The 13342-nt window shown below is 31.9% G+C and overlaps 1 protein-coding gene across 1 annotated transcript; it reads right to left on the bottom strand.

Annotated features, from left to right (window-relative positions):
• Nucleotides 1-2626: 2626 nt before the first annotated feature.
• LOC123697946 (ras GTPase-activating-like protein IQGAP1) lies at nucleotides 2627-13201 on the bottom strand. The gene is made up of 14 exons (XM_045644556.1): nucleotides 13035-13201; nucleotides 12666-12922; nucleotides 12270-12347; nucleotides 12009-12153; nucleotides 10305-11384; nucleotides 9387-10219; nucleotides 8396-9252; nucleotides 8008-8233; nucleotides 7335-7499; nucleotides 6944-7123; nucleotides 5282-5422; nucleotides 4421-4571; nucleotides 3952-4345; nucleotides 2627-3864 (listed from the first exon to the last, which is right to left on the bottom strand). Exons 1-14 carry the CDS (start codon nucleotides 13078-13080, stop codon nucleotides 3510-3512), a joined length of 4908 nt encoding a protein of 1635 aa, XP_045500512.1. The 5' UTR covers nucleotides 13081-13201; the 3' UTR covers nucleotides 2627-3509.
• Nucleotides 13202-13342: the final 141 nt, after the last annotated feature.

Genomic DNA, 13342 nt, shown 5'->3' with positions numbered 1-13342 from the left:
CCATATTGATTGCCTTCAGTTTGGTTACGTTGTTACGTGTTTCCCCGCTGTGACTTCAACCTTATTTAATAATTTAACTTATTATATAGAAAAAATATGGGCTCAGACGAAACGGAGGCATGACGTATTGGAATATGTAGGTACTTTCAGAATAAATCTGTTTTTATTTCACACACATTTGAAAAAAACACCACGTAATTTATGCTGGGAAAATGATAGAATGACTACTCTATTGTTCTCCATAATATTTCGATATACTTTTGTAAAATGGAAAATCATCCATCCTCGATACAAATAGTGAAATGGCATTTATAATTTTAACACTTCACTTTAATTTTCCCTTACTCTGGGGGCATTTGAATTAAATAATAATGCCAACATTATCAGGCGCTGACAGCGCCGCATCTACGGAACTTGTTTCAATGAACTGTGCGAACTGTGGTGCATAAGGCCACAGCAGGCTAAGTACCTACAGATAAACGCGCGGAAACAATCGCTTCCCTATATTTACCTACTTGCCCAGTGGCGCTTCCGCGCGGGACTGCAGCATGCAGTTCAGGTGGCGGCAGCTTGCGCGCGGGAGCAGCATCCTAGCGTGAACATTCAGTGAGCATAATAATACGCATAGTACACTACAATAAAATTTTAATAATTTTGTTGTTACATGATGTCTACAAAATACAAAGTAATACATCATTTAGTATCAATGATGCTGCTTAGGTTTACTACGCGGCCCCGTGGGGTGGACGAGAGGACACATCTAACGACAGGGTCGCTACTGCAGCGCTACATTAAAAAAATGTTATAATATGAGGCCAACCATGTGTGTACATTAGTATTAGAATATACCTAAAATTAATTAATTATTGATGATATTTAATTTAAAAATGACAACAAAATAAAACAAAAATAGTCAAATTAGCCTCATTTATTGTACGAAATTAATGAACATTAACATAATTAGTTGAGATTATGATTATTGTAAATATTGTACTAAGCCCTAAGGTCTTGTTTAATTTAAAAATTGTCAAAGCGTCTTAAAACTAAACGTTGGTGCATAAGTTGTAAAATTTAAATATTATTATAGAACAAAAAAGCTAATTCATTATTTAATTAGTGTATGTTATATAATTATAAATTATACTACTAATTTATAACATACACTAATTACAACATACAGTGTAAACTGAGTAAACATTATTCGATAGTATAATAAAAAACCATATTTATGGTTTGAGATTAGTAGCACATATTAATTTAAATAAATTTTTGGTGTATAAAAGGTACTAAATTGTGTAATCAGATTGTAAAGCTATGTATTTACGTTGTACAGTAAATTAATATATTTTCTTATAAGAATATCATTTCGTTACTGAATATTAAAATCAGGGCCGGATTTCGGTGAGAGCAGCCAAGGCTACAGAAAAGTAATTGACCCAATAGGGACCTCAGAAAATAACAAGCAGACAAGTTAACACTTTTCCTGTGATATACCTACGTTTTTCTATGCGTTATAATTTGTTTCAATATTTACAGGAATGGAAATAATAAAATATTATATGCTTGCCTCTTGCTTGCCTTCATAAAATAATTATAATTGGAAAACTAGACCAATAAAATAATATGGAGTCTGCACTCCCTGGGTTGTTATCAGGATTTCTATATGTATGCCTCAAAATTACCACTAAAACTTTGCAAATTAATGGTGATAACATGGAACAAAGCAAATACGCAGTATGTAATACTACAGGTTTGCATATTAAGTAATTTAATCCTAATCCTTATAATTCCTATCTTAGATTTATATCCAATGACCAGTATGAGTATAATCACAGACAATATAAATTTTGATTGTCGTTTTTGGAGTAAAACTTAAAGTAGAAATTGAGAAACCACATTGGATTATATTTTAAGCTATTGCATAGCTTCTATCGCGGGGACCGAATCGAGAAATTCCGTAACGAAAAAACCTCACGCTCCCCTCTCCGATGGGCGGAGGTGTGGCTTGAAGGCTAGTATGCACGTCTTTTTTATTTTTAAATAAGTTTCTAGCACCAGTTAATTAAGTGGTAAGCGAATTAGCGAATTATCAAGCTTGTTTATTTGAATTACTATGAAATCAAATTATGATCAAATGATTGTTAATTACCTTCCAAAACTAATGCTAGGTACATCAGAATCGGTAGGATTAAGAAACGTGTTAAATTTAATAAAATAATGATGATTTTGAACTACAACAACACTTTTACACTGAACAAACAAAACTATCATCATCATCATCATCATCATCATCAGCCCATATACGTTCCCACTGCTGGGACACGGGCCTCCTATGAGGGTACAGGCCATAATCCACCACGCTGGCCAAGTGCGGGTTGGCGGATGACACATGTCGTCGAACTTTTTTTTAATTCTTCGACATGTCGGTTTCCTCACGATGTTTTCCTTCACCGTTCGAGCAGTGGTGATGTTACAACATGCGCAGATAAATTGAAAAATCAATTTATTTCCTGCGCGCTCGCCTGGTCTCGAACCACGGACTTATCGATTCGAAGTCCGAGGTCTCACCACTGAGCCACCACTGCACTACAAAAAACAAAACTATATAATATATTAATTCATGATTTGTGATAATATGAATCACAGCAATACATGTAATGGTCCTTGAAAAACTAACTTACAAAATTAATAATTAGTACACACCATATCCTAATTATTGACCTAGCATAACCAATACTGTTTAAAAATTAACAGATCTTAATAGGATAATATCACAACAAATACACCATTAAATTCATTCATTCAATTATGATGGAATAACTCTTGGTCTGGCCAAGATCATATCACTATAAGAAATTGTTAACGACGACCTGACGATCAACTAAAAATAATTAAAAACATACCAACTGTGCGATTCATGGTAAGAATAGGATCGATTCAATAAATACCCATGACGTCATAGGTATTTATTTATCGAATAATAACAGTAAGTAAACTTATAAATTTTATATCAATTTATGAGTGAGATATAAAATAAATCGTTTTTGTAATGCAAAAAGGATATCTAGATTTTTTTTTTAATTTTTGCCTATTTTTGGACGCTCCATAACGTTTCTATTTTCAGTTTGATTGTTGCATTGAATTTCCTTACGATTTTTCAAAAGAATATTATGAACGGTACTTAATAAATGTATAAAATTGTATATGGTGTAAATTAACTTGTCAGATGATTAAAAAAATGGTGTTACATATTATATAATCGGACGACTAGCGTCCAAATTATGTCTTAGTGTCACACAATATAGAATTAATAGCACATCACTAAGGTTTATGGAACGCAATAAAGAAAAATTATTATGTTAGATAGCTCTAGTGTATACTAGACTTTCCGCCATGCTTAAGTTCGCGCTTATCTATTAGCGTTCTATTATGCCGTTTATAGTGAGATGGTCTTGCCCAGATCTCAACACATTTGAGCTTATCCATTCGTCAAAGCTTTAATGATAACATTATTTATAAAACTTACTATTCAATAAGAAAATTAATAAATTTACATTTATTTTAGCTTTGCCAAACATATCCATTATCGCACAGCCCTCATACTGCTTTTGCAAAAGATCTTGTATGTCAACATCAACAGATTCCATCTCTACTCCCATAAATTTTCCTTTTATTGTAAAAACACCATTATGATCTGTTGGAGTTATTTCAAATTGAACATTTTTGAACTGTGATGTTGAAAGTCCATCTATCTCTAACAGAATTCCCCTTTCCATCAATTTAGCACCAGAGTACTTTACTGTTAATTTTGATTTCAATTTTTGAACATCCTTACCGGACCTACGCAAGCACGCATGAACACTCCTGAAAATAATTATAGAGTAAATCATAGTAGAAAATTATAGTAATTAGTTATAACCTTTATAAAACATACACTATGAGATCACTTACCTTTTTCCAGCATGAAGGTTAGCAAGACACGATTTAATATACTGATCATATGATTTACACTTCTCTTCAAAATATTTTGTCTTCTCCAAGAGACTCTGTTTAGTTCGCGTCAACGTTGCTAATGCGCGCCTTTGCGCTTGTCTGTACTTCCCTTTGTTACACAAATCCAAAGCTATGGATGTGATTAAGGCTTGGTATCCATCTTCTCTCGTCACATAGCCTTCGTCTTCTAACATTTGCAAATTACGTCGCAATTTTGCGATATGTTCACGCAATGACATCGCTTCGTCGGGTCTCGCTTGGCCAGAATATATCCGCCTTTGTACTTTTTCACTGTATTTTTCTTGTTGTTCTTTCGTAGTGCCAATACATATTGCTTCAAGTAAATGTTCACCTATAATATCATTTTAATTGTTAGAATAACATACATTTAACGTTTCAAAAAAAAATAGATGAAATATAATCTTACCGTTTAAAAAGGGAATAATAGCGACGCACAACTCTTTTGTTTTAATAAAAAGTTTGTTCAAATCGGTCATATCGTCAGAAGGCGCTTGGAATTTATTTACAAGAGCCAAACACACTTCCAGTCGGGCATTTTCTTCACAATCACCCACTTGCTGTAACGCATAATAATAATGAATATAACAACGTGCAACGCGCAGCATGCTCATCGGGTTTGGAATTCTCGAATTTTTGATTGAATACCGGGGTTACTAACGACTGACCCATCCTTGCTCACGAATACGTGTATGTACTTGCATTAGAAAATAATATTGGCTTGACTTCATTACATAAACTTGTTTTTTGAAATTGTGTAAGTAAGCATATTTACTTATTTCTATTTACGCCGTTGTTTGATAATATACTAAAACAGGTAAAACTTCCAACATTTGTGTTATAGAATTTTGCATTCGCACTTTATCGTCCATACATAAAATAATGTTTGGAGAAAGCTAATCTTATAATATTTAAACCAAGCAAAGAATTTGCGTTAGCCAGAACATTCGTTATTTACCTGGACTCGTTATCATTTTTTTTAGTTATAATATATTCTGATGTGACAACCGAAAATAATTATTTTTTATAATTGTTATTCTATTACACGAAAAAAACGCGTTTTATTTGGCAAACATTTAATAACATAATTGTTGCTACTTAAAATAAATATTCGCAAGTTTTTTTTAAACATACGCATATCACATTTTTTTATCGAGGGTATCTCGAAAATACTTTCAAATGTTGAAATTTAGCTAAATCATTGATTTATCAAATCATATATTTTAACACAAGAAGGAAAACAAAGTCCAATTATATTAAAAACACTCACCATCGTAACATCTCTGGAAGCAAGTTGCGCCACGCTGGGCACATCCCCGAGCTCGTCGAGCAAGTCGTTGAGCCGGTCGTCCGGGTCGGGCGCAATCACGTCTTGGTATTCTATTAGAAGCGCATGAGTGTCTACTATTTCCTGAAAGAACATTTGGCAGTGATAAAATATGGCGTAAGATTATAAAAAAATAATAATTTGTCATAAAATATCATTAATTAAAATAGAAGAAATATTTCAGTAGCCATGGGTTTTACATTTTTTTTTCATTTGATACAAATCTTGCGTTTCATTTAAACGAGTATGTACACAAAATTTCCTTGAAATGAAAATTAAGTTGGATTTCATTACTAAGTTTTTTTTTTTTTCCGATTCAATTCCATGTTTATGATATTTTTCATCGTTATTTACTAAAAGAACACATTAAGAGAACAGAACAAAGTGCTATGTCTTTATTTTTTTTATTTATTTACATACATAATACATTACAAGAATAATCATTGTATGACAATAACGGCGTACAGTAATCCAAAAGTAATAATGCGCATAGAAATCTTCGTCACTGTTCGGCAACTGTCATATTCCCGGAGCGTCCGAAGATGATATCTATATAGAGTGGTTAAATGCATTTTCTTCATGCATAATTTAGTCAAATTATATGTTTTGTGCTAAAAGAGATTAATATGTATTTGTAAGTAACGATTTTGTGTCGATAATTCCTTGTAAGTAAATAAGCAAGTATAACCCCACGATTGCGAATATATTATTGTTGGATTGATTTACTTAGAAAATTTTGTAGTACTTTTAAAGTGTCTTACTGAAACTGGTCTAATGATGGAAGAAAAGAAGGTTAAATAACACAAAATTTATATTGTGTAAAATATGGTTTTCAAACACAGGTTTATATATTTAAACCATATAAATCTAATCATTAAAATCTCAGTTCAAAAGTAGGTATTTACAGTGATCATTCTTCAATATTATGACAATTACAAAAAAATAAAAATAAAAACAATCAAAATCAGGGATTATCTTTATTTCTGACATTTTACGTACATCGGAACTTTCATTATGCTCTTCTTCATTTTCACTTTCCCTACTGCCATCACCTGTGTAAATCATTTCATCGATTAATTCAATTCACCTTTAAAAACAAAACCAAGAAGGGTACGTAATAGCAGCTCTATATAATTCCACACAGAGAGAACACGTGCAGTCACCACCAATATTTAAAGACAACTGACGGAATTTTGAGTTTTTTGACTGACAGGCTACCGTCACCTACCGCCCGATTTGTTTTTGATTGTGTATGACCGTGAATTGACTTCTATTTCTTTTGAACAAAGTGTAAAATGCAAGTTCGTTGTTTAGGGCTCTTACGATTCAATGATTCGAGTGTCTTCGGAAATACGACAATTAGCGAAGATTTGCATGCGCATTATTAATTTTGGATTACTGTACATAACTTTATCTGTAACATTATATATTTTTTAATGAATATTACAATTCAGCCGTCTCTTAACTAAAAAGCCGTTTACCCTCAAATGATCAATTTTCAGTTATAAATGTAGAGTGATACGAGTTCAAAATTCTCTATCTTTCTGTGTAAGAATCTTTCTGTCTTGTCTTTCAGGTCAGGTTGTATAATTTCAGAAGACTTACTTGAATAGTTATGTAGATGTGTGGATGATGAAGTAAAGTGGCTTCCGTATATTCATCGACCGCAAAATATTCTTCCAATGTTGGGCCGCGACAACATCGCCTGAACAACTCTTTCATTTTCTCATGACACTCCACTATGAAAGGATTCAGACAGCGGAGGTGACTTGACTCCTCACCAAACTAATAACAGATTAATAGTTTGATAAATGATGAAATAAATAAAAAAATTATTGTTTAGCCTTTTTATTTACACAACAAAAAAAAAACTTTTTTACGGATATGTTACGTAATTTATTCCAGAAGTAATCAGAAAAAATATCAAGCGGAAATTCATCAAAATAAATATATTAATACATATTATATATTTCTATCAGATATTTTAATAACCCACCCCTTTTTTCGCCGCAGAGAAATGTAAAATTTTAGCAATAGATGCGAGATTCTTTCGTTGGTCGGTAGTTAGGCAACTGCCATTTGGCATGTTGATTATATGAAATGCATCAGGGGCCACTATCGCAGCATTGAAGAATTGATAGTAAACCAGATTTCCAATCACCTGAAAAGTAGTAAAACATTTAGCACTGTACTTAAGTTGAATAAAGAGTGAAGATCAAAAGTTGAAACTAGCAGATTTGATTGTACATATATGTTTATCATAGCCTTAGAATAGTAACAGGATTTGATATTTTTTGTTTTATGGCATTCAAATGTTTTATAAATTAATAAAGAATATAAAAAAATCTGCATCCTTTCACGCCATTCCGGGGTTCGAGACACGAGTCCCGCCTCGTGATCGACTTTTTTCTATTCTTTATAAATTTATAGTAACAGGATGTTATCAGTGTCTATTTAATAAATAGGTGTTGGGGATTCTTTGTATTTTCCCTTTCCCTCACCCTTACAATACGTAAAGAATACATATTTGCAATATGCTTTAAGGACTCCGCGCCACACATGACGCGATAAAAGCAAACACTTCTGAGTTAAAAAGTTATTGAACTTTCTCAAACCAAATAAAAAAGTAATTTTAAACAATCTTCTAGCAGAGAAAAAAATGAACACACCTTTAGAACATCTTTTTCGGGTGTATGAGGAAATTTCGATGTCAATGACCTGTGTAAAACCCTTGCCATATATGTAATACAGAAAGGCAATAAATCAGTGGATGATGTTATTTTGTCCAAGAACATTGTTACAACAGCTTTTAATTGAGTCAGTGCCTTTTCTAAACGAGTTTTAACTTCAGGATAATTGAGGGCTTCTTCTTGGGTCACGGAATATGGCAGTTTTCTGTGAATAGAAAAGTATTTTATTATCTTAATAATCATTCCTTAGTTATGCGCTATGCAGTTATTTAAACGTGTGAGGACTTTTTATTTTTATTTAATAAAGTTTCTATACACAAGAAGACCAAATAATATAGTATTTACTAATATTCTAAATAAAACTTACGAAATTTGGCCTGTTTTCATTTCAGTCTCATTTCTCCAAGCTTTATAAATTTCTACTGGACCTGTTTCAATGTTCAATTCTCTATCCTGTATTATTTTTTCCACTAGGGGCCCTATTATAGTTTGAAGACTATTTAAACCAGATAATTGTCTCGACAAACTGACTGCCATTTTAAGGACCAAAGGTGTAGATGCTATAATATCGAAAGGTTTCGTAACCTTACAACTAATTTCCTCCTCCAAAGTAAATCTAAAGAGTTTTAATAACAAATATTCGTCTCTGGTATATGCGCCAAAATTATAAAGACTCAGAACGACATTTTGTAGAAAAGAATTCGTTTTATTTTGTGGTATACAAAACAAAAGTTTAGATAAGTATGTTGGATTTGTTTGCAATTCATAGAATAGATGTTGGTAGCCGTCTAAAAGCCTTTTGCTTTCTTTAGTGAGAGATTTTAGACCTTTAACCGCAGTTGCGATAGTTGCAAGGGATCCCTTTGCATCTTTGTTTACAGTCAACTTATTCATAGAATTATGTTTGACTAAATTGTTAAGCTTCAAGCCGTGAGCAGCGACTTCCTGTAAAGCTATACGATTTTGTACAAGAAGACCAATTTTTAAGTCCATATCGTCAATTTGCTTTGATAGTTCCTGATTTTTCCGAATTGACTGGACAACTTCAGATTTTAATGTCTGCAGTTCGATTTCCCTATCATAATCGTCAGTGGTAAAGTCAAGCATATGTATGAATTTCTTGACAACTCGTAATGGTGGGTTAGGAGAGTGGAACAAAGAAGTGAATGCTTCTCGAGCACGCCGGCCTCGCCAAAGAGCCTGTATTTTGACTATTTTTTGTTCCTGTACAAAATATAAAATAATTATTACACATAACATTTAATTTAAAAAACTAAAAGTATAAAGATACATAATATGAAATAGTTAAATGACTGAAATTAACAAGAGATATTTTAGACTGCAAATTATAAATTTACCTGTACTTTGTACCAAGCTAAGGGGTTTAATTTTCTTTCTTGCTTCAATTTAGCTTCAATAGCTTTCATTTTAATCAAAGTCCCATATTTTCTTTGAATCAAAATCTGTCTCCACCATGATTGTATTCTTATTATGGATTCTATATTATCTTTAAAATAATTGTACCTTTCAACCTTTTGTCTCATTAAAAAACCCTTGCAATGGGCTTGAAACTTAATCAATGTTTTCTCAAAATGCATTTGTTTATATGAATTGATGTGGTGTTTATTTGTTTTTTCTATAATAGCTTTAATATCTTTCTTAGTCAAGTAGCGTGCGTGAGGTACAAAGTCTTTTGGTGTCGTCCAACTGTATGTGTAAGATTCCACATCTATATAGACAGTATTACCAGCTTCTGTATGGCACACTATCCAAGGGCAAATGTAATGACCTTTTTTCTTGATGGCTTTACAAAACATTTGAAAATACACCTCTTTACAGGAATTATCAACTGAACTTGAATCAGAGAGAAGTGGACACATTAACATTTTCCAAAATGTATTCAGATCATTTTTAATTACAGCCAAATTTAATTCAACAATTGCATCAGTCAATTCTTTGACTTTCAATGATTCAATGTTAACATCATTAATGGCTTGAAGAATATCATCCAGCCAAAGATTTTGAGATTCTTTGTTTAACAGCCTTTTCTTCAATGTTCTCATATACAGATGATATTCTTCTTTATGTAGTGTTAGTGGAATTTTGAGACAAGGGCTCTTTAATAATGCTATTAAAGTGTTGACATTCTCTTCTGCAACTGCTTTGTTTATACAATCAACTACTTCTATTACTGAAAACAAAAAGTGACTTATTACTTAGTTAATTAATACTAGGAACAATACAATTAAAATTTCATAATATGAATAAATACATACACTCATCATTATTGTCATCTTTCATGTTAACCATTTCAATTGTGTCTCTTACATCCTCCAATGTTAACAAAGGGCATTCACATTGTTCTTTAAATTTAAATTCAAGAGCAGAAACTAAAGCAGAAAAATATCGGCGGCGGCAATGCGGTCGCAGCATTTCTAAATGTATCTGCTTAGAGTTAAGGGCATTCCAGACTGCCACTTCATCCCCTCTTTCAACTGCTTCAGAGATAGAAGCTATTGAAGTCAAATAGGCCACAGATGCAGCTATCTCACTTTCATTAAGATTTTTATCCAATTCACATTTTTCCAATCTCATCTCTTCATGTAATAATGGCATAGCAAACTTGTTTATTTTAAACTTAAGTCCCAATTTTGGATTTGTTAAAGCTAGATATAAATCATCAGGGCTGCCTTCATCTAATGCCCGGTTGACATCAGATATGGCTGATTTATGGCCAACATGATCAAGAGATTTGTTATTACCATCATAAATTATGCTTTGAAATATTTTATGCCAATTTGTGATGCTCTCTACATCAACATCTTTACTATTTTCTGTCAATTCTTGGACCACATCACAGTAAAAATCAAGGTTATTTGGGTTGTAGTCTTTTAATTTAACCCATTCTTCATTGAATATTTTATGTAAACTATTAACATCATTTCTGTGACAAGCTGAACACAGAGATTTCCACAAGAACTTATAGTTTGTGGATGTTATGTGTCCTTGAATTTCCACCAATGTCAACATTTCATCATAATCATCAGGAACATAACTGTCATTGAGAGAATGATTATGGGCCACTTGTATTTTTTCATACTTTGCATTTTTCAAAATATCCTTATATGTATCTATTAACCGGTTCTGGACATATTTCAACTTAAGCTGAGGGTTCAATAAAGCTGCTGTTATTGGTTTTTCTGTATCTAATAAATCATTGAGTTCTTGTAATGCTTTGTGGGTACTTGCATTGTCATCAATGCTATTGCTGGACAGGATGCCACTGATCTTTTGAAACATTGGTAAAGGATGCTTACATTTTTGCAAGTCCTTTGAAACAGAATCTAGTTGTTCATCTAAAAATGGGAAATAAACATTATATTTAAGTAGAATGTAAATTTTAAATACCAAAGTCCGATATGAATATGGGGCCTAGTGAAATATATAAAAAAAATTAAATGATTTTGTTTTGAGTACAATACAATACAATACAATAAAGATTTATTGCAACCAAACAACACAATGATATGTTTTTACATTATAAGATACAATAAAAAAGATACAAAAAAAATTTTCAAAAATAAAATAGCATAGGATAACATTCGAAATTACAACACTTCTGCCAATAATTAAAACAAGCTTGCATTGTGGTTACAAAAGGCCCTGGCTCAGCATAATGTTGCAGTCTGCAGAGGCAAACCCCACAACGCTGATAATTCTGCCAGATACCTGAATAGTTTGCACCTCTAAGATGGAAGGAGTATGAAATTAGATAAAAAAATAAAAAATATATAAAGTACAGTAACCAACATCAACAGGTAGGTAGCAATTATATGCAATATTAAAAGACCACAACTTTTTAGATGACAAGAGTGCAATGGATCATATTGCGTTCTCTGAGAGTTGGGGAATAACACATCTAATTATACTATGAAAATAAATAATATAAAAAATATTAAATAATAATATATCATTCTCACCTGTAAAAACAGCTTTACCAAAAACATCATGAATTATTGGTGCTTTGCCTAGTTTAAATAAATGAGAACTTAATGCATGGATGCAGTAAATTACTCTTGGCATATTCTTATTGTCGTATATATCTGTTGTTTCTGGTTGAAAAGTCTGATAAAAAACAAATATAATACCTATATTACACTTATAATAGCCGACATTATTTTATTTCAATAATAGATAATTATTATGAATAGAATAACAGAAAAAAAATTAGTTATAATTACCGTAGGTAATTCGGTTTTCTGCAATACTTGTAAAAATTTATTTATATTATCAGTATGTTTAAACTGTAGTCCCATAACCTGAAATATACAAAAAAAAAAAAACATATTGCTAAATTCCAAACACAAAAACATATTTGCTTATTTTGCATAGATTAGACCTGGTCCTCAAGGAATATTTGATAAAATTAGCAATAAATATGAGCTAGTATGACTGTATTGTTAATTTATTTGTTTTATGGAAAACATGACAAGTATTCTGCCATTTGAATAGAGGAATTGTATAAATTAAATTGGTTTTTTGACTAAATGCAAAATTTTAATGATACTACTAATTTATTTTTTACTTTAAAGTTTAAACTGATATCATATAACATAGTGTACAATAAAGTAAGGTACCTTGTATCGCCGTTGATCAATATCGTATATTTTGTTCCAAGGAAGTAAGTCAGGTGCAATGAAATGGCCCAGCTTAGCCAGGTAAACGCCATTCCTTAAACATTCTTCAAATTCAACAGCTGGAGGTAACGACTCTTTTAAACAGGCTTCCATCCATGTTTTGGCCTCTTCCAGGCGACAAAGGTACTCGTAAGCAATAGTTCTTTGTCGAATAACATCCATTTCCTGTGCTGTTTTACGAACATCTGTGTCGCCTTCTAAAGTTTAAAATATATTTAATATACATTTTCGAACCTCGTACGTTTATCCATTAAATAATGCATTAATATGAATTTAATAAACAGAAATTACATTTCTTTGTAAACTTACCATCGTCGATTTTTCCAATAAGTGTCTCATTTTTATCCTTTCCCATGACTTATAATTTATTATATCGACATAAGGCACACCAAACTCGCACATTAGCTTTTATAAGAAACACTAAATTGAAAATTGTTAAAACTTAGAGCAATGCGATAAAAATATTTGTATTTCTAGAGCGGTTACAAAGCCACAGATAACACAAATTATGCCTTCACTGGTGACAAGATGAGTCTTGGTGATAAAAGTATTGCTTTATCTGTATTTTGGACAAATGGATATTGTTCAGTTTGTTTGATTTTATGAGAGCACAATTG

The sequence above is a fragment of the Colias croceus genome, chromosome 1 (genome assembly GCF_905220415.1).
Source record: "Colias croceus chromosome 1, ilColCroc2.1".
Lineage (NCBI taxonomy): Eukaryota > Metazoa > Arthropoda > Insecta > Lepidoptera > Pieridae > Colias > Colias croceus.
This window is presented reverse-complemented; position numbering and strand designations above follow the sequence as displayed.

Excerpts from the sequence above, each read along its gene's own strand:
- LOC123697946 (XM_045644556.1), bottom strand. The coding sequence starts at position 13,080 with ATGGGAAAGGATAAAAATGAGACACTTATTGGAAAAATCGACGATG. Across the intron at positions 10,220-10,304 it reads AGATGACAATAATGATGAGT|TAATAGAAGTAGTTGATTGT; the intron begins GTATGTATTTAT and ends TTTTGTTTTCAG. Across the intron at positions 7,124-7,334 it reads TCTCTGCGGCGAAAAAAGGG|TTTGGTGAGGAGTCAAGTCA; the intron begins GTGGGTTATTAA and ends ATCTGTTATTAG.